At 41.6% G+C, this 20,727-nt stretch overlaps 1 protein-coding gene across 1 annotated transcript in view; it reads right to left on the bottom strand.

Annotated features, from left to right (window-relative positions):
- Nucleotides 1-9,008, bottom strand: part of egf (epidermal growth factor) — a 54,293-nt gene extending 45,285 nt beyond the window's left edge. Inside the window, exons 1-6 of the mRNA XM_034180957.1 lie at nt 8,817-9,008; nt 8,542-8,723; nt 7,633-7,860; nt 1,794-1,996; nt 1,541-1,654; nt 1,197-1,319 (exon numbers count right to left, since the gene is read on the bottom strand). Coding sequence (XP_034036848.1) covers nt 1,197-1,319; nt 1,541-1,654; nt 1,794-1,996; nt 7,633-7,860; nt 8,542-8,723; nt 8,817-8,969 — 1,003 coding nt within the window. The 5' untranslated portion in view covers nt 8,970-9,008. The remainder of the gene's footprint in view (nt 1-1,196; nt 1,320-1,540; nt 1,655-1,793; nt 1,997-7,632; nt 7,861-8,541; nt 8,724-8,816) is intronic.
- Between the last annotated feature and the right edge of the window lie 11,719 nt (nt 9,009-20,727).

Genomic DNA, 20,727 nt, shown 5'->3' with positions numbered 1-20,727 from the left:
TGGCTCCCCTCACTTGTCTCTTTGTTCACATTTTAAGTGAAGCCTGCTCAAGGCAGATTTACAGTTAGTGTCCTCCAGAAGTATTGGAACATTTGGTAATTTGCACATTTACTTTATGCCATTTCAAATACAAATAATGGAAAAAAAATTCTAAACTTATCTTTAAACTCAAACTGAATGCACATTTCTACCACTTGATATAAATTCATTAAAAATATAAAAGCCAAGATAATGGGTTGCATAAATAATAGAACACTTTGGTATAATACCTGTAAATAATCATTTTTATTACCAGTTTTGTTCAGACAACTCAGGAGATGGATACATGAACATTTCCAAGTCACTGAAAATATATTGGACTTTATTTACATTAATTACAAATAAATACAAACAATATGGCACACTATGATAAATCTGTGTGTAGACAGACAGCATAGTGCATGTTTTGCATTTTGTGTCACTAGTTACACAGCTACATGATGAAGTGGTATAGGGGAGGATTTTCTTAAAAAAAAAAAAAAAAGACCTGAAAGGTCATCTGCAATTTGCCAGAAGGTACATCTGAGATACAAGCCGACATATGATGTTTTGGTGAAAGAAAATTCTCCTCTATACCACTTCAACATGAAGCTGTATAACTTCAAATCAGCTCTTCTTCTGCAGATTCATAAAATGTTGATGTGCAGCCTTGCTATGGACCATCATGGAGGCCCAAAGCACCATTGTGCTCCCACCAAATTGTGTTGCATGGGGCATGCAGTCTCAACCTATGGGGTAGTTGAGTTGCAATAGTCCAACCACATCTTTACAGCCCACTGTAAAGGAAGACTTATGCATTGATTGTTTTTAATCATTCCTACACTTATATGCTTATTTAATTCACTGAAAGCTGCAGTGTGTTGGATTTAGTGCCACCTAGTGGTAAGGTTGCAAATTGCATTACTTACACCATGAGGGGCCCGCTCATATATAAAAATGAAAGGCTGATTCTAATCTTATGGGAACAAATTGAATCATTGTTGCCGGTGAACAGATTTCTGACTGCTAACATTTTTGCTAACAATCGCCCCTAAATCCTACACATTGCAGTTTTAAAGTGTGCTCAGTTAAACCCACTTAAGTTAGCAAATCAAAGCATTAAGATGGAAAAAGCAGCCTGCACCATTGAGCTACACAATAGTTTGTTTCCACTTTACCTCGACACGTCTTCTTGTCGGGCAGGAGGGCATAACCTTTGGGGCAGGTACAGAAATATGAGCCTGGAACATTTTCGCAACCAAGAGAGCATCCATGGTTCCAAAGCGCACATTCATTCACATCTGTGGCACACAATGAGAAAACATGTGCATGCAAATTTATTATGCATTTTGGTAAATACCATTTATTTAAAGCCAAAAAAAAAGCTTTTTTGTTGTTTTTCTTGAATAAGTTGAATCAGACTGCAGCCAGATGTCCGATGTGCTTTGTTTTTGCTGCATGCACATTCCTTGATTTTTTTTAATTTTTTTTATTGATTGATAGCAGCAGCATGCATACCAACCTTCACAATAGCTGCCTTGCTTATTGAGAACAAAGCCTTCAGTACACTGGCAGACTCCTCGTTCAGCAACGTTGGAGCAAACATTTACACATTTGCCGCTCTCTTCGTCACAACCTGTTTGAAAAATTATAACATGAAGAAATGCATTTGAAAGTATTGTTTTAGAGTGTTTTTTTTTTTAATATATGCAATGATGCGTAGATGCATCACAGAGGACTTTGTACGTATGTATCCAGTCGAGTTTGACTGTAACCTGAAAATGGTGACAGGGATTCTGCTGTGGGTTGGTTGAGCAGATGTACCACCATGATGCCAACTGGGGGTTTAGCCAATTGTTTTAAGTTGACATTCTTTGGTTCTCCACCCATGTACTTGTTGACTTGTTTGACAGCCCGAGATGTAGTGTCCGTGTAATATAACTGGTCCAGAAAAACTGACACTGCCAATGACTCAGACCTAACCAAAAAATAAAGAGAGGGAGAGAGGAAATGCTTATTGAAATAATTTTTGGTAAAGGGGATGCATCATGTTAATATGAAATAACATATGGATATTAAATGGAAATGAATCTACACATAATTCTCTATAACTCGATCTCTGTATGTCTGTTAGGCAGTCTATCAAAAAAGACAAAATCCACATAAAACTGAATTGTGGTTTTCTTCAGGCAACATGTAAATTACCTGACTATGTGCAGTAAGATTTTTAAAGCAAAATTCTAACTTTAAGTATGTTTTTTAAGTGCATTATAAACACTTTTGCTTAAATTGGTGGCTCAGCTCGTGCTAATGTTAGCCCATTAGCATCTTGTTATGTGATGCTAGTGGGTTTTCTTGCTAACAACCTGTTAGCTTTATGTTGTGTTACTGTATCATGTATTTATGCTGACATTAGCCTGTTAGCATTGTGTTATGGGATGCTTGTGAGTTTAAGACACGTGAATAATTAAATTCATTGTGAATTTAGGCTTGCCTCTACTGGTGGTTGGCTCTCACTGCGGTATTGTATCACTTCCTGTTCCGGAGCACAGCGGTGTTTTTCTGTATCTGTTAGCTGTTTAATCTGCGCAGTTAGATTGATCTAGTTATCTAGATTACGATTTGTTTCCCAGTGTAATCTTTACGTGCCTTAACTAAAGCACTCCTTCTGCTGAATCACCTCTAAATTATTTACACATTATTCACTTTGCGTGTTTTTAGGAATCTGCTAGCTTAGCATAGCTACTAGCTCTTAGCCGATTTAGCATGGCGGCTTCTCCTGTCTCTCCCGCACTTTTCTGCTCTGGGTGTGAAATGTTTAGTTATTCCTCGGCCTCCTTTAGCAGTAATGGTACTTGTAATAAGTGTAGCTTATTCGTAGCTTTGGAGGCCAGGCTGGGCGAATTGGAGACTCGGCTCCGCACCATGGAAAATTCTACAGCTAGCCAGGCCCCTGTAGTCGGTGCGGACCAAGGTAGCTTAGCCGCCGTTAGTTCCCCCCTGGCAGATCCCGAGCAGCCGGGAAAGCAGGCCGACTGGGTGACTGTGAGGAGGAAGCGTAGCCCTAAACAGAAGCCCTGTGTACACCGCCAACCCGTTCACATCTCTAACCGTTTTTTCCCACTCGACGACACACCCGCCGAGGATCAAACTCTGGTTATTGGCGACTCTGTTTTGAGAAATGTGAAGTTAGCGACACCAGCAACCATAGTCAATTGTCTTCCGGGGGCCAGAGCAGGCGACATTGAAGGAAATTTGAAACTGCTGGCTAAGGCTAAGCGTAAATTTGGTAAGATTGTAATTCACGTCGGCAGTAATGACACCCGGTTACGCCAATCGGAGGTCACTAAAATTAACATTAAATCGGTGTGTAACTTTGCAAAAACAATGTCGGACTCTGTAGTTTTCTCTGGGCCCCTCCCCAATCGGACCGGGAGTGACATGTTTAGCCGCATGTTCTCCTTGAATTGCTGGCTGTCTGAGTGGTGTCCAAAAAATGAGGTGGGCTTCATAGATAATTGGCAAAGCTTCTGGGGAAAACCTGGTCTTGTTAGGAGAGACGGCATCCATCCCACTTTGGATGGAGCAGCTCTCATTTCTAGAAATCTGGCCAATTTTCTTAAATCCTCCAAACCGTGACTATCCAGGGTTGGGACCAGGAAGCAGAGTTGTAGTCTTACACACCTCTCTGCAGCTTCTCTCCCCCTGCCATCCCCTCATTACCCCATCCCCGTAGAGACGGTGCCTGCTCCCAGACTACCAATAACCAGCAAAAATCTATTTAAGCATAAAAATTCAAAAAGAAAAAATAATATAGCACCTTCAACTGCACCACAGACTAAAACAGTTAAATGTGGTCTATTAAACATTAGGTCTCTCTCTTCTAAGTCCCTGTTGGTAAATTATATAATAATTGATCAACATATTGATTTATTCTGCCTAACAGAAACCTGGTTACAGCAGGATGAATATGTTAGTTTAAATGAGTCAACACCCCCGAGTCACACTAACTGTCAGAATGCTCGTAGCACGGGCCGGGGTGGAGGATTAGCAGCAATCTTCCATTCCAGCTTATTAATTAATCCAAAACACAGACAGAGCTTTAATTCATTTGAAAGCTTGTCTCTTAGTCTTGTCCATCCAAATTGGAAGTCCCAAAAACCAGTTTTATTTGTTATTATCTATCGTCCACCTGGTCGTTACTGTGAGTTTCTCTGTGAATTTTCAGACCTTTTGTCTGACTTAGTGCTTAGCTCAGATAAGATAATTATAGTGGGCGATTTTAACATCCACACAGATGCTGAGAATGACAGCCTCAACACTGCATTTAATCTATTATTAGACTCTATTGGCTTTGCTCAAAAAGTAAATGAGTCCACCCACCACTTTAATCATATCTTAGATCTTGTTCTGACTTATGGTATGGAAATAGAAGACTTAACAGTATTCCCTGAAAACTTCCTTCTGTCTGATCATTTCTTAATAACATTTACATTTACTCTGATGGACTACCCAGCAGTGGGGAATAAGTTTCATTACACTAGAAGTCTTTCAGAAAGCACTGTAACTAGGTTTAAGGATATGATTCCTTCTTTATGTTCTCTAATGCCATATACCAACACAGTGCAGAGTAGCTACCTAAACTCTGTAAGGGAGATAGAGTATCTCGTCAATAGTTTTACATCCTCATTGAAGACAACTTTGGATGCTGTAGCTCCTCTGAAAAAGAGAGCTTTAAATCAGAAGTGTCTGACTCCGTGGTATAACTCACAAACTCGTAGCTTAAAGCAGATAACCCGTAAGTTGGAGAGGAAATGGCGTCTCACTAATTTAGAAGATCTTCACTTAGCCTGGAAAAAGAGTCTGTTGCTCTATAAAAAAGCCCTCCGTAAAGCTAGGACATCTTTCTACTCATCACTAATTGAAGAAAATAAGAACAACCCCAGGTTTCTTTTCAGCACTGTAGCCAGGCTGACAAAGAGTCAGAGCTCTATTGAGCTGAGTATTCCATTAACTTTAACTAGTAATGACTTCATGACTTTCTTTGCTAACAAAATTTTAACTATTAGAGAAAAAATTACTCATAACCATCCCAAAGACGTATCGTTATCTTTGGCTGCTTTCAGTGATGCCGGTATTTGGTTAGACTCTTTCTCTCCGATTGTTCTGTCTGAGTTATTCTCATTAGTTACTTCATCCAAACCATCAACATGTTTATTAGACCCCATTCCTACCAGGCTGCTCAAGGAAGCCCTACCATTATTTAATGCTTCGATCTTAAATATGATCAATCTATCTTTGTTAGTTGGCTATGTACCACAGGCTTTTAAGGTGGCAGTAATTAAACCATTACTTAAAAAGCCATCACTTGACCCAGCTATCTTAGCTAATTATAGGCCAATCTCCAACCTTCCTTTTCTCTCAAAAATTCTTGAAAGGGTAGTTGTAAAACAGCTAACTGATCATCTGCAGAGGAATGGTCTATTTGAAGAGTTTCAGTCAGGTTTTAGAATTCATCATAGTACAGAAACAGCATTAGTGAAGGTTACAAATGATCTTCTTATGGCCTCGGACAGTGGACTCATCTCTGTGCTTGTTCTGTTAGACCTCAGTGCTGCTTTTGATACTGTTGACCATAAAATTTTATTACAGAGATTAGAGCATGCCATAGGTATTAAAGGCACTGCGCTGCGGTGGTTTGAATCATATTTGTCTAATAGATTACAATTTGTTCATGTAAATGGGGAATCTTCTTCACAGACTAAAGTTAATTATGGAGTTCCACAAGGTTCTGTGCTAGGACCAATTTTATTTACTTTATACATGCTTCCCTTAGGCAGTATTATTAGACGGTATTGCTTAAATTTTCATTGTTACGCAGATGATACCCAGCTTTATCTATCCATGAAGCCAGAGGACACACACCAATTAGCTAAACTGCAGGATTGTCTTACAGACATAAAGACATGGATGACCTCTAATTTCCTGCTTTTAAACTCAGATAAAACTGAAGTTATTGTACTTGGCCCCACAAATCTTAGAAACATGGTGTCTAACCAGATCCTTACTCTGGATGGCATTACCCTGACCTCTAGTAATACTGTGAGAAATCTTGGAGTCATTTTTGATCAGGATATGTCATTCAAAGCGCATATTAAACAAATATGTAGGACTGCTTTTTTGCATTTACGCAATATCTCTAAAATCAGAAAGGTCTTGTCTCAGAGTGATGCTGAAAAACTAATTCATGCATTTATTTCCTCTAGGCTGGACTATTGTAATTCATTATTATCAGGTTGTCCTAAAAGTTCCCTAAAAAGCCTTCAGTTAATTCAAAATGCTGCAGCTAGAGTACTGACGGGGACTAGAAGGAGAGAGCATATCTCACCCATATTGGCCTCTCTTCATTGGCTTCCTGTTAATTCTAGAATAGAATTTAAAATTCTTCTTCTTACTTATAAGGTTTTGAATAATCAGGTCCCATCTTATCTTAGGGACCTCGTAGTACCATATCACCCCAATAGAGCGCTTCGCTCTCAGACTGCAGGCTTACTTGTAGTTCCTAGGGTTTGTAAGAGTAGAATGGGAGGCAGAGCCTTCAGCTTTCAGGCTCCTCTCCTGTGGAACCAGCTCCCAATTCAGATCAGGGAGACAGACGCCCTCTCTACTTTTAAGATTAGGCTTAAAACTGTCCTTTTTGCTAAAGCTTATAGTTAGGGCTGGATCAGGTGACCCTGAACCATCCCTTAGTTATGCTGCTATAGACGTAGACTGCTGGGGGGTTCCCATGATGCACTGTTTCTTTCTCTTTTTGCTCTGTATGCACCACTCTGCATTTAATCATTAGTGATCGATCTCTGCTCCCCTCCACAGCATGTCTTTTTCTTGGTTCTCTCCCTCAGCCCCAACCAGTCCCAGCAGAAGACTGCCCCTCCCTGAGCCTGGTTCTGCTGGAGGTTTCTTCCTGTTAAAAGGGAGTTTTTCCTTCCCACTGTAGCCAAGTGCTTGCTCACAGGGGGTCGTTTTGACCGTTGGGGTTTTACATAATTATTGTATGGCCTTGCCTTACAATATAAAGCGCCTTGGGGCAACTGTTTGTTGTGATTTGGCGCTATATAAAAAAATTGATTGATTGATTGAATTACTGTTTAAAAGCTAGCGGGGTTTCTTGCTAACATTAGCTCGTTAGTGTCACGTTGTGTGTTTTAATGTATGTAATATGTTTTAATGGTGACATTAGCCTGTTTGCATCATGTTGTGTGATGCTACCAGGTTTAAGACGTGTGAATGAATAAATCCTTTGTGAATCACTTCAAGGTGCTCTCTTTGCTCATGTCCTCAACCATCCCAAGTATGCAAGTATGTTTTTTTAACACATAAATCCTGTTCCTCAAAATGTAGGCACTGAATGCTAATGGAAGGTGTGAGTCAGCACTTTGAGATTATGGGGAGATGCTGCCTAGGTCAAGTAGAAACAGAGACTCAAACGGTGATTTGTAACATGCATTCGTTGACCGATGCCCATATCAATTATTTTGACTTTTTCATAATGGTGGAGGAAAAGGTCAAGATCCAAATCTACTCTAAAATGTAACCACTTGTTTTCAAGCTCACCGAAGTTGCTGATCTATTATGTGCAGGATGTTCCCATTGTAGTCACACGAGACAATAGCACTTTCTCCTTGCAGACCAAACTGAATCCAGAACAGTCGTTTATCCTTCCGGTCAACAGTCAGTGCTTTCAGTTCTTCCGCTACCTTAATTAGCGTAATTCGCCTATGTCCATTCAAATCCGATCTTTGGATGCTTGGTCTTGTTCCACCAGACAGCCAAAAGAGAAACCTGCAAAATAGTTTTGATTTTTGAAAGGACTTCCATAAAGTACTTGTAGTGTTCTGTGTAGACTTGTCATTAGGTAATATGGTGCAGCACTTACACATGGACATTATACCATATGCAAGTACCATAAAATGGGAATTTCTGGTTGATTGCATCTTTGACAGCTAGTTGATTATATCTTTGACATTTCTTAATGCCTCAGCCACCATCAACACCATCCAAATTGAAATATCTGGTAAAGATATTTCAAGTGTCATATTAGCTGCTTCAGCATACGTCACTGATTTTAACAGTTTAATAAGAATGAAAATTACAGTGATTTTTTTGTTGTTGTATTTTTAATTGAAGGAAGTCCAGTGTGGATCTGTTTTGATTTTGGCACAAGTTTAACACCAGACATGCTTCCTGAGACAACTCCAGGTGTTTATAAAGAATGGGTCATGGTTTTGCCCTGAAACAGGATCTTCAGTTTGGCAAACGTGCAACTCATACGCTTACAGAAAAAAAAAAAAAGACAAACACCTACATGAACATTAACCTATAATTGTACACATTTTTATCCAAAACACACATAAAGCAAGCAAGCATACAAACAACTTTGCAAATTGAAATCTCAGGATCCACTCACAAACGTTCAACATGGCACATAAACGGGGCCCAATTAACGGCAAAGTTGGAAGTTACCTGCTGTTGGGATCAATGGCAATTAAACGTGGTTGGGTTAAGTGTCTTAACAGAATTCTTTCATTTTTTCCATTTAAATCCATTCGCCTGATCTTTCCCTTTGCGTCACTCGTCCAGTATACAGTGTTCCAAATCCAGTCAACAGCAAGGCCTGAGATATGTTTGTCAGACGAATGCAGTTTCTGAAAAACAAACAGATATAAACTGTATTAATAAAACATAAGCTCCTTCCAGGTACTCAGTTTACAATTTGGAGTAGTTCCGTAATACAGTACCTGTCTCAGTGCTGCTCTCACAGATGTTTTGTAGATTATCCCCGTATGTGTGTCAGCCCAGTAAATTCTCTCTTCTTGGAAGTGGAAGTCCAGCAGGATTGAGCTTCCCACCCCAGCCACAAGTCTCTGCTGGTTCTTGCCATCAAGATCCATCCGATGAATGGCTTTACCGTGGCCAAATATCACAAAGGGCTGTGGTGCTTTAAAAAAAAGGATCAGGTTCCACACATAATTTCATTTTAAGATACCAACAGTATGAAGTTACTTAATATGTATATCGTCACAAACAGGTGCTCCAGGGTTGTGCACAATATGATTACTAACCAGGTAATGATATGTTAACTAGTGAACACCTGACAGAATGTACTTTGCTTGCAAATGAGCTCAACAAGCTGGTTTCCATGCTAGTTGCATGCTAACTAACAAGGGTAGCAAGCTTGTCGGCAGTTGTACCAATCAATTTAGGTTAGCTACCATGCTACTAAGGTCAGTCCCAGCTTTGCTAAAATGTTACAAGGGAATATACTTATACCATTCATCTTTTTGTTACAAAAGACTGCAGACTACAGAGCAGCGTTTTGAACAATTAATACATTGTGAAAACAGGATTTTGTAAAAGTGGATTATGCTCGTTGGCCATGTTTGGCAGGCATTTATCAAGTGGGAGAATCTATTTTAGCTCAAATCAGTGCATTTCTTTTGAAAACTATTGTCAAATTACTTAAGGCTCCAAGTTTTAATCACATTTAACCAGTTTTAATTGTGATCACGTGTATCGGTTTAACGTGAAGTGGAATATGCTTAACCATTTTTAAGGCTTCATTAGACAAACACTGTCGCTGTGAAATGTTTCTGAAATAATGCAAAGTCTAAAATTACACACATGTACGAGGTCTGTGAGAAAAGTAACGGACCTTTTTATTTTTTTCAAAAACTATATGGATTTGATTCATATGTTTTTACGTCAGCCAAGCTTGAACCTTCGTGCGCATGCGTGAGTTTTTAAACGCCTGTCGGTTGCGTCATTCACCTGTGAGTGTTGTGAAAAGTGTAGGAACACGGACCCACAACAGGGGGCGCAAATGAACAGACAATGGAATAAGCCAAATATAACAATTTAATGTTGTGAATGTGCACAACAGAGCAACAGACAACACAATTGAGATCACCAGTCAAATAAGTTACGGTGGTGTGTGAGCAGGCTTGAGGATAGGAGACGCCCGTCCAGAAAAGAGCCGGATCCCACACGCCTTCCACTCCACCGGACCTGAAGCAATCCTGGAGCTGCCAAGCACTGGGTCCTCAGGTGGCCACTGCCTCCGGCTGTCAGATCGGGTACTGCTGGCAGAAAGAACAGACAGGTGATGGTGGGTGTATGAACACCCAGCAAACAGTTCAACACAAAGGTGGAAAGCACCTCCACCTCTCAATCACAGAGTTTGTACAGATCCTGAAGTAACAACTAGCAGTCTGCAAACTCAGAATACTGTCAGTAAGTACAGAAGTAAAAACGTTACTACTGTATGTAATCAAAGGCTGAGACGTTTACTTAATGGTAGACGATTTCTCTGCAGTGAGGTGAAGATGCTGCCCGGCTCTTATGGAGGTGTGGATGATGATGATGAGTGACAGCTGGTGTTGTTGATGAGTGACAGCTGCCACTCCCGGTGCTCCGGCGCCCTCACGTGCCTGAAGCCCGCACTTCAGGCAGGACGCCCTCTGGTGGTGGGCCAGCAGTACCTCCTCTTCAGCGACCCACACAACAGTGAGTACGCCTTGTGGGAGGAGTGGTCCAGCCCCCTCGTCGGATTTTCATTGTCAGGAAATGGCAGAATGATTTGTGCTTTTTTCCATGAGAATTTTTTCAGAAACTGTTAGAGACAAGCAGCTGGAAACCATTCGAAAAATTTGTCTGGCTTTCGGTGAAAATTTTACGGGCTTCACAGAGAATAAGGACTGTTACTACAGCTTTAAGGACGCCCCCGCAATGGCGCACAGTGCGCAGCACTCCGAGCCACCATCGAGAGGCAGAAAACACCACATAATTTCTAAACGGATGGCTGTGTGGAGCCAGGACCGTCGTGTGCAATTTCTCTGGTTATCACAAGAGCTGGACATCAGCCATTTTCCGGCAGATTTCACTTTTAACAAGAGATTTTGTCATGGAAAGCCGCGCAGAGGCTTCGCGCATCAGGACCGATTCGCTGATCGAGCGAGACAAAGGAACACCTCCATTTCGGAGTGCCAGGGGACAAGTTGGGACATGCCTATCTCGGCTTTCAATGCTTACCAGCCCAGTGAGTATAAGAGAAATTGTGGAGAGCTGGGCATGTCCCAACTTGTCCCCTGGCACGCCGAAATGGAGGTGTTCCTTTGTCTCGTTCGATCAGCGAATCGGTCCTGACGCGCGAAGCCTCCGCGCGGCTTTCCATGACAAAATCTCTTGTTAAAAGTGAAATCTGCCGGAAAATGGCTGATGTCCAGCTCTTGTGATAACCAGAGAAATTGCACACGACGGTCCCGGCTCGACACAGCCATCCATTCAGAAATGATGTGGTGTTTTCTGCCTCTCGATGGCGGCTCAGAGCGTGGCGCGCCATGCGCCATTGTGGGGCGTCCTTAAAGCTGTAGTAACAGTCCTTATTCTCTTTGAAGTTCGTAAAATTTTCACCGAAAGCCAGATAAATTTTTCGAATGGTTTCCAGCTGCTTGTCTCTAACAATTTCTGAAAAAATTCTGATGGAAAAAAAGCCCAAATCATTCTGCCATTTCCTCACAATGAAACAACGACGAGAGGGGTGGAGCAGTGCTCACTCAAAGCCTGCCCACAGGCGAATGACGCAACCGACAGGCGTGGAAAAACTCATGCATGCGCACGAAGGATCAAGCTTGGCTGACATAAAAATGAATCAAATCCATATAGTTTTTGAAAAAAATAAAAAGGTACGATACTTTTCTCACAGACCTCGTATAATATACCTTTTCAAAAATGAACATTTTTTATATAAATAAATATGAAAAACAAGAAAATATATCGAATTATCGTCCAAGCTTTCTGCAAAGTTCAGTGTCCATTTCCAGTGTGCACAGTAACAATTTTTCACTAGATTAATGCTCTCACATTTGCGTGTTTCAATAATATGATCTAGTATTTGTAAACAGATGTTCATTTCATAATTTTGGCAGATCAGTACTTTTAGGTAAATGGTACAGTTAGTACACCTGTACAATGTAAGCTTTTCACATAGTAGAAACTGTTAAGGGTGTGTATTATCCATGGTGAAACTTTTGACATGCACAAACATTATGTAGTGAGGTAATTTTCAGTTTTGCAAATGCCTTTTTTTACAAATGAAAAACAAATGACATATTTACAAATACACATTTATTTGTAAAAACCAACATGTTACAGTAACGTGTGTGTTGGTTTTTAAAAATAAACAGCCAACCAGTGATGAGGAGGCTCATTATCTCATAATGCCATTTGGCATCTGTGAGTTTTAATGCTTAAACCTTCAGAATTACTGCAATAATTTAAAACTAAAAGATATTTCTGATATTTTCACTTTGTAAAAATGACAGAGTTAACATTAATATCAAGAAACCGCCCGGAATTAGTTGATTTTTAAATCAAACCATAAGTCAAACCTGCATTACTTTTTATGCCTTTTGCCACATTTCTGGGGCAGTGTATGTTGAATGTAAATGACTCTTCCTTACAGCAGTGGGCAGGGTGCACAAAGACAGAAGCTCTGACTCATTGTTTGTGTTGGGTTTGTGATCGCCTTTGATTCTACTCAGAAGCATTGGCGGTGCTTAAACTCAAAACTGGCTTGTCAGTAGCTGATAGTGTACTGGAGTCAATTCTAACATTTAGCGGTTAGCTGTAGCTTCTGCTATTTTTTTTAATTTCAGTTTATTGGTGTGTTGTTATAAAGTAAACTTTTTAGTTAGCGGATTAGCGGTTAACCTTTTGGTTAGCTGTGCCCACCACTGCACCGTAGTGATAAATACGGTTGTTGTTTCACTAAAGATGGCAGTTTTGAGCACTGAATTTAAACTATCCATAAGACTCTCTACTGATTGGGTATTTGCCAAATGTGAAGCTAAGACATCAGGCAGTCTAGCGTCAAGTTCAGTCTTAGTTCAGTCATCGCCGTAGTGATATACAAGGTTGTTGTTCCACCAAACATGGCAGCGAACAGTAAACCTAATAAGTGAGTGGTCAGAGACCACTGACACAAGAGACATGATGTCAGTATTTGTGACAGCAATATCACGTGCGAGAACTAAATCCAGGGTATTTCCACTAATGTGTGTGAAATCCTGAATGCATTGCTGGAAACCTAATACATCCACAATTTCCATAAATAATTTGCAGAGGGGATCAGAAGACTTATTTATATGAATGTTGAAGTCACCAATAATCAGAATGTTATCTGCACTAGTTGACAAGTTAGAGATGAACTCACCAAATTCATCTAAGAATGCAGAGTATAAGCCAGGGGGCCTATATACTGTGACAAAGTAATATGGCTGATTATATTCTTCTGACCTTGGCAATACGTAGCATCATGGGCAGAGTGGAGAATCAGATGTTCAAATGAATTCTATTTGTGACCCCCAACAGCTAATAAACTAAACCTAGATTTATAAATAAGAGCAACACCCATGCCTTGCTTTGCATCATGAGGGACGTGACTAAATGTATATACCGTTGGGCAGGCCTCATTTAATGGGAGGACAGCTGTAGGTTTAAGCCAGGTTTCACATAACCCAATCATATCTAAGTGATGATCAATAATTAGATCATTAATCAGCAATGATTTTGAGAACTGTGAGCTTATGTTAATGAGACCCAGACTAAGGACCTCAGTGGGGTTGACAGTTGAACTGTTTGGATTTGGGTTGTGGTTCGCATATACAGTATAAGATGCCTGGAAGTAAGTTTAGTGAATGAATGAAAAAGCATAGTGGATTCTACAGTATTGATAAGGACAGGATGGACGCAGTGAGTATGTGGTATGTGCAAACGTGATGTGATTGTAGAAAGAAAAAAGAATTGCACGTGGTGTGCACATGATGATGCATGCCACTGTGAGAACATGGCAGGAATGTAATCCAGATCAAAGTGTTGACTTGAAAATGGCACATTTTTCCATTTTTCCCACGTCCCTGTGTATCAGTGTCACAGTGATCTAAGGTAAAGTCCTTAAGCTGCAATATCCTTGACCTGCTATTTTATGTATTTTAACCTATTTGTTAATTATGTCTTTATCTTTTATTTGAGATGGATTTTTTGTGATTTAATGTGTCTGAGATGTTGTCTGTATGTCCAGTTATTATGTTTGATGACCCAATGAAAAATCTCCACCATGGTGGACATTAAAGGTTTATTCGATTCTAGTATTCTATTCTTCTTCTTTTGGCTGCCCCTGTTAGGGGTCGCCACAGCTGATCAATAATTTCCATCTCACCCTGTCCTCTGTATCTTTCTCTGTCACACCAGCCACCTGCATGTCCTCCTTCACCATAGCCATATACAGTGAGGAAAATAAGTATTTGAACACCTTGCGATTTTGCAAGTTCTCCCACTTAGAAATCATGGAGGGGTCTGAAATTTTTATCTTGGGTGCATGTCCACTGTGAGAGACATAATCTTAAAAAAAAAAAAAAAAATCCGGAAATCACAATGTATGCAGAACATGGCGGCTCTAGGGGATACAACCCCGATTAAAAAAAAAAAACATGCTGTGGGTTTCCTATTGCCTTGTAGGCAGCTAGGGATAGTCAAAGGCTAGGAGGCGGAACACTCCAAATTCAAGTCCCAGTAAACGCAAGCTACAGTGAGGGCAGTCCTCTGGATGAGGTAACTGGCCAGCTGCTGCGCCTCCACTCAGTGGGTGCACGTTTCAGCTCCCGAACCTGTACCCATAGCTGATTGGCAGGAAGAGAGGGTGTCGCTGGGATTGCACGCCCCATCACCACCTTAATCATTCACTGTGCAGGTTTGTTTCCCTGGCACTTTTCCCATCATATTACACCCCATGCAAGTCCTACGGTGAGGGATAAGTGGCGATGGGGGCAAGGAGAGGATGCTCCTGGAAGCCTCTAGTCACGAGTCCACAATGGCGGTCCATTGGCGGTCCTGGTGTGATGGTCGCTCAGGGGATGACCTGGAGCAACGCCCCTGTTGGTATCCTGCCAGGACGACAAGGCAGCTCTATTCAGGGACAGCACTGCCTTCTCTATTTTGGAGAGGGGGGAATAAAAGATCCCCTAAAAAAAAAAAAATGCTTGTTCCATTTCAACTTGGCCGTTTACCACGACGGTCTGGTCATCCAATTCTGCGGTAGAAACAGTAAGGATAAAATTCACTTAGCAGCCTGGTAGTTCAAGGAAAACCACTTGAATGCATCCTCGCTCTGGGCACTGGCACCAGATCAACTTCGCCATTGTCCGTCAGCGGGACGTCGGTGATGTCCATCTTACAAAATCCATGTTGGGCTCTACTTGCTTCTCTGATCATCATTTGCTCCGTATCACCATTGCATTCTCGTTTAACCCTCTGGGGTCCGAGGGCATTTTTTGAACAGTTCACTCGCCTGGCATAAATGTTTTATTATTGCTGTTAACAGCTCTCCCTGCATCCCACAATCAAGTTTTATGTTTCTTTTTTCAGGACAACCTGTACTTTCAGAATATATATGTTTTTGGTGTGTTTTATAAGTGTAATAAAGGTTTACAATCAAAAATAGGCAAGGAAAAAATAAAGCGAAAAATAATTTTCCACACACATTTATTCAAAACACACAGCAAACTATAATAAACAACTGTTTTGACACTTTATAAAGGTAAGTTGAGGTCTTTGTGTGAAAGACTGAACAACAAAAAGGTTCAAACAATAAACACAAATGCACATTTTGAGCAATATATACAAAATGGTCTATGCATTTTGTTGTTTATTGATATGGTAAACAGTGCTTTATGCAGAGAAAGCAACAGAGTTATCCAGTAACATTCACATGCAAACTAGTGGAGCAATCCTGATAGTTACACACTTTTTGTTTGAGCACGTGAGATTGTCATCAGAGGCTCTCCGTCTGCTCCATCTACTTTCACTGATCGCTGTGCGTAATGGCACAGGGCACACTGAGTATGTACTAATAGTATGTACTCACTGGAGCATCCAGGGGGCTATTCAAACGGGCCAAATAGTAACATATCACTCCTGAAAATGATCTTTGGCTTTTCACGTGAGGTAAATCTGCCCTACGATTGGATTTCGGAAAACCATGTGACGGTGAACCAATTCTGACTGGACACTCACATTGCACATGTCCTCACACAGCTTCTATGACGAGCACAAAGATGGCCAATGGCTGGCTCGAAAGTCCACGGAGTTAACGTTTCAGCAAAAAAAAGTAAGTTTCTATCTCATATCATTAAAAAGTTATGCAAAAGTCAAAAGTTAAAAGTCTTAGCCATCGTATACAACGGCGTTGACCCCAGAGGGTTAAAGCTTCAAAAAGGAGAGTTAGACCAGCTGTACCAACGAAGAAGCTTGATGTCCAAAAACTGTCCTCCCCTGGAGTGGCATCTCAGTTTCTCCAAAAGTCTGAAAATGCCTTGAATAACATTAGAACAGAAGGAATGTCTTTTGAGGAACATTGGAGCACTCTCCATGATGCACTCCATAGCTCTGCAGAGGAAACCATCGGGTTTGTGAAACGTAAACACCATGATTGGTTTAATGAGAATGATCCCATAGTTCAGGATCTCCTGGATCGCTTACACCATGCCCACAATACTTATGTGATGGATAAATGATCCCAGTCTAGGAAAGACTCTTACCTCTGCCTCAAGAGAGAGGCACAAGCCACCTTAAGAGACGTGACGAATCGCTGGTGGAAAGATGGCGCGGACGATCTGAAACTTGCTTACGACCGGAAAGACTTCAAAACCTTCTTCGCTGGACTGAGGGCCATATACGGCCCCTCAGCTCATGGCAGCATGCCCTTGTATGCTGCAGATGGCCAGACGCTCATTAAAGATCAGACTGGCATTCTCAACCGGTGGGCAGAACATTTTAATCCTATCTTGAACTGTGTGTTGACCAACTTCCACAAATGTCCATCCATGAGGAACTTGATGATGCTCCCACAGAAGTTGAGACCATCAAGGCTATTAAACAGCTCTCATCAGGAAAAGCGGCTGGCGTGCATGGGATACCTGCTGAAATCTACAAGTGTGGCGGTGAGCCGGTTGCAGTCGAAGGGGAGGTGATGGTCTAGTGGTTAATGTGTTGGGCTTGAGACCAGAAGATCCTCAGTTTAAATCCCCGCCTGTCTGGAAAATCACTAAGGGCCCTTGGGCAAGGTCCTTAATCCCCTGTTGCTCCCGGTGTGTAGTGAGCGCCTTGTATGGCAGCACCCTGACATTTGGGTGAATGTGAGGAATAATTGTAAAGCGCTTTGAGCATCTAATGCAGATGGAAAAGCGCTATATAAATGCCGTCCATTTACCATTTACTCACACGGCTGTTTAACGTTATCTGGGATAGGGAAGCCATCCTGCAGGACTTCAAAGACGCCCTGCTTGTGCACCTTTTCAAAAACAAAGGTAACAGATGCATCTGTGACAGTCACCTTGGCATTTCACTCTCTGCAATAGCAGGTAAAATTCTTGCAAAGATCATCATCAATCTCCTCACTGCCGCTATTGTGGGTGAGGTAATCCCAGAAAGTCAGTGCTGTTTCATGCCTCACATGGAACCACCGATATGCTCTTTTCAGCAAGGCAAGTACAGGAAAAGTGTGTTGAGTAGAACATGGAACTCTTCATGGTCTTCGTTGATCTTATAAAGGCCTTTAATTCAGTGGGTCATGAGGGTCTTTGGAAAATACTTGCCAAAGCTGGATGCTCTCCCCGAATAGTTAACATCATTCGCTCATTTCATGATGGCATGGTTGTCCATGTTATAGGGCTCAATTTCTGCACCTTTCGACGTCTGCAATGGAACCAAGCAGTTTTGTGTAATGGCCCCCTTGCTTTTCAGCATAGTGTTTTTAGCCATGCTCCATGATGACTTCAAGGACTGCAATAAAGGTGTGATGATTCACTTTAGAAGTGATGGTAGCATCTTCAACTTGAGATGTCTTCAGGTCAAGACTAAAATGTCATCTATGCTACTCCGAGATCTACTGTATGCAGATGATTGCGCTCTTATTGCACACTCCTTTGATGACGCTCAGCTCATTGCTGACAACTTTTCAAGAGCTTGCTGCAGGTATGGCCTTATCGTTAGCATCAAGAAGACAGAGGTACTACACCAGCCAAGGCCTGGATCACCACCATGCTCTCAGTCTATCACTGTGTGTGGAGAAGCATTGAAATCAGTCGAGAAATTCTGTTATCTTGGTGGTGTTCTTGAACAGAATGCTAAGATCAATGATGAAATTATAACACGCATCAGTAAGGCTGGTTCTTCCTATGGCCGGCTGCAACACTGCCTCTGGTCTGACCATGGCATACGGTTAAGTACAAAAGTCCAGGTGTACAGGACTGTAGTACTGAGTACTCTTTTCTGTGGCTGCGAAACATGGACCCAATATCAATGTCACATCAAAATATAAGAAGAGTTCCATCAACGCTGCCTTCGTAAGATCTGCAACTTGACCTTTAAGGACAAAATTCCTAACACTACAGTTTTAGAACACAATAAAATCCCAAGTGTAGAGTCACTGATTACACATGCCCAGCTATGCTGGGCTGGACATGTAGTGCATATGGGTCTTGAAAGGATCCCAAGAGCTCTCATGTTCGGTAGGCTATCAACTGGAAAGAGATTTCAGGGTGGAGAGCGCAAGCGCTACAAAGATGTACTTAAAGCCTCTCTGAATGGCTACAGAATCGACCCTGGGTCCTTCAAGAAGATCGCCAAAGACCGTGCTTAATGGCACAGGTCCTGCGACAAGAGATGCAAGCTGTTCGAGGAAGCAAGGGCTACCAGGCTGAACAAACAGTGTCGACGTCGCCATGCTGTTCCTACTGCCCCGCAAGATTCACAGTTTGTCTGCAATGTCTGTCAGCAGGTTTGCGCTTCGCGCATCGGGCTGATCAGCCATCGCAGACATAGACATTAAGTGGCCGAGGATGGAGATCCATCGAGACGATGGCTCAATCCATCATCATTTGGTCATGTGCAGTATCCACTGCCACTATGAAGTTTCCACAGTTTTGTACTTACTTTTCTCATTTTTATATATATAATGGTTTGCTGCTGTGTACTTATAATTGTTTTTTAACTTGCACATTGCACATATCTTTTTCATTCTGTTAAATTTTATGTTTATTTTCTTTTTCTTCCCTAGACCTTGTAAGTCTGCATGTTGTTTATTCACAGATTTTATATTTGCACTGAAAAGGCTTACGCCTTACATTTTGTTGTCCTTGTTACAAATACAATAACAAATATGTATCTGTATCAGCTTGATTCCTCTGTAGTTATTGCAGCTTTCTGGTTAGAAACTCCACTGCCATCTCTCCTAAACATTTCCATACCTCCACTGGAATGTCATCTGGACCAACTGCCTTTCCACTCTTCATCCTTTTCATAGCTGTCCTCACTTCATCTTTACTAATCTCTTGTACTTCCTGATTTACTCTCTCCACATCATCCAGCGATCTCTCCCTCCAGTTTTCTTCATTTATCAGCTCCTCAAAATATTCCCTCCACCTCAACACACTTTCCTCACTTGTCAGCACATTACCATTTCCATTCTTTACCACCCTAACCTGCTGCACATCCTTTCAAGCTCGGTTCCTTTGTCTCACCATCGGTACAACGTCTTGGACAGCTCGCTATATGCTTTTTCCTTAGCCTTTGCCACTACTCTTTTGACCTTACGCCACATCTCTTTGTACTCCTGACCTGTCTACTTTCTTCATCTCTCTGACTATCCCAATTCTTTTTTGCCAACCTCTTACTCCTTATGCTTTCCTGCACATCTTTGTTCCACCACCAAGTCTCCTTGTCTTCCTTTCACTGTCCAGATGTCACTCCTAGTACCTTCCTAGCTGCCTCTCTCACCACATCTGCAGCACTTTTCCAGTTGTCCAAAATTGCTTCCCCTCCATCCAGTGTCTGTCTCACCTGTTCACTGAATTTCAGACAACAGTCTTCCTCCTTCAGCTTCCACCATCTGAGCTTTTGTTGAGCTTTCACTCTCTTCCTCTTTTCCATGATATAACAACCTGAACCACCACCTATGCTCCTGGCCTTACTTCTCTTACACTCGGTCTCATGCACACACAGTATAGCTGCCTTTCTCCTTTCCATCATGTCAGCCAGCTCTCTCCCTTTACCAGTCATACTGCCAACATTCAAAGTCCTCTTCTTTCCTCTTCTCCCATTGTCTCTGGACATGTTCTCCTCCTATTCTGTTCTGTTCTATTCTACACAGTCCTTTTATTCACATTTACAGTTTTCAGTGTGCCGTTCGTGTTTGGCAGTTTTCGCTACATTAAGTGAATGCAGGCACAAACAGTCACTCTTCTTGGTCGCATTGTGTGACGCAGGTCGATAACATGATAGCCAAGTCCATTGTTGGCACTGATTCCGCCACTTCATAGCTCACTATTTGGATGCTGCTGCCTGGATAAATGGTGCCAGTTTAAATGAGGATGGTAACTATGACACCGTTTAGCATTTCAGTAGCCGCTGCTCATGTTTTTCTCACATGCTGCTGCAGAGGTTAAATATGTCAGATTGTATTCTTAAGAAGCCCATTCATTGCCATAATAAGCTGAAATTCAAGGCCGTAACTGCTGCTGCTGTATCCCTTAGCAACAACAAGCTCACCCTCAACCCTTTGGTTTGCCAATGAATGGATTTAAATTTGCAGATTTA

Source organism: Thalassophryne amazonica, chromosome 11 (genome assembly GCF_902500255.1).
Source record: "Thalassophryne amazonica chromosome 11, fThaAma1.1, whole genome shotgun sequence".
Taxonomy (NCBI): domain Eukaryota; kingdom Metazoa; phylum Chordata; class Actinopteri; order Batrachoidiformes; family Batrachoididae; genus Thalassophryne; species Thalassophryne amazonica.
Note: the sequence above shows the minus strand (reverse complement) of the source record. Positions and strands in the feature narration are given on the sequence as shown.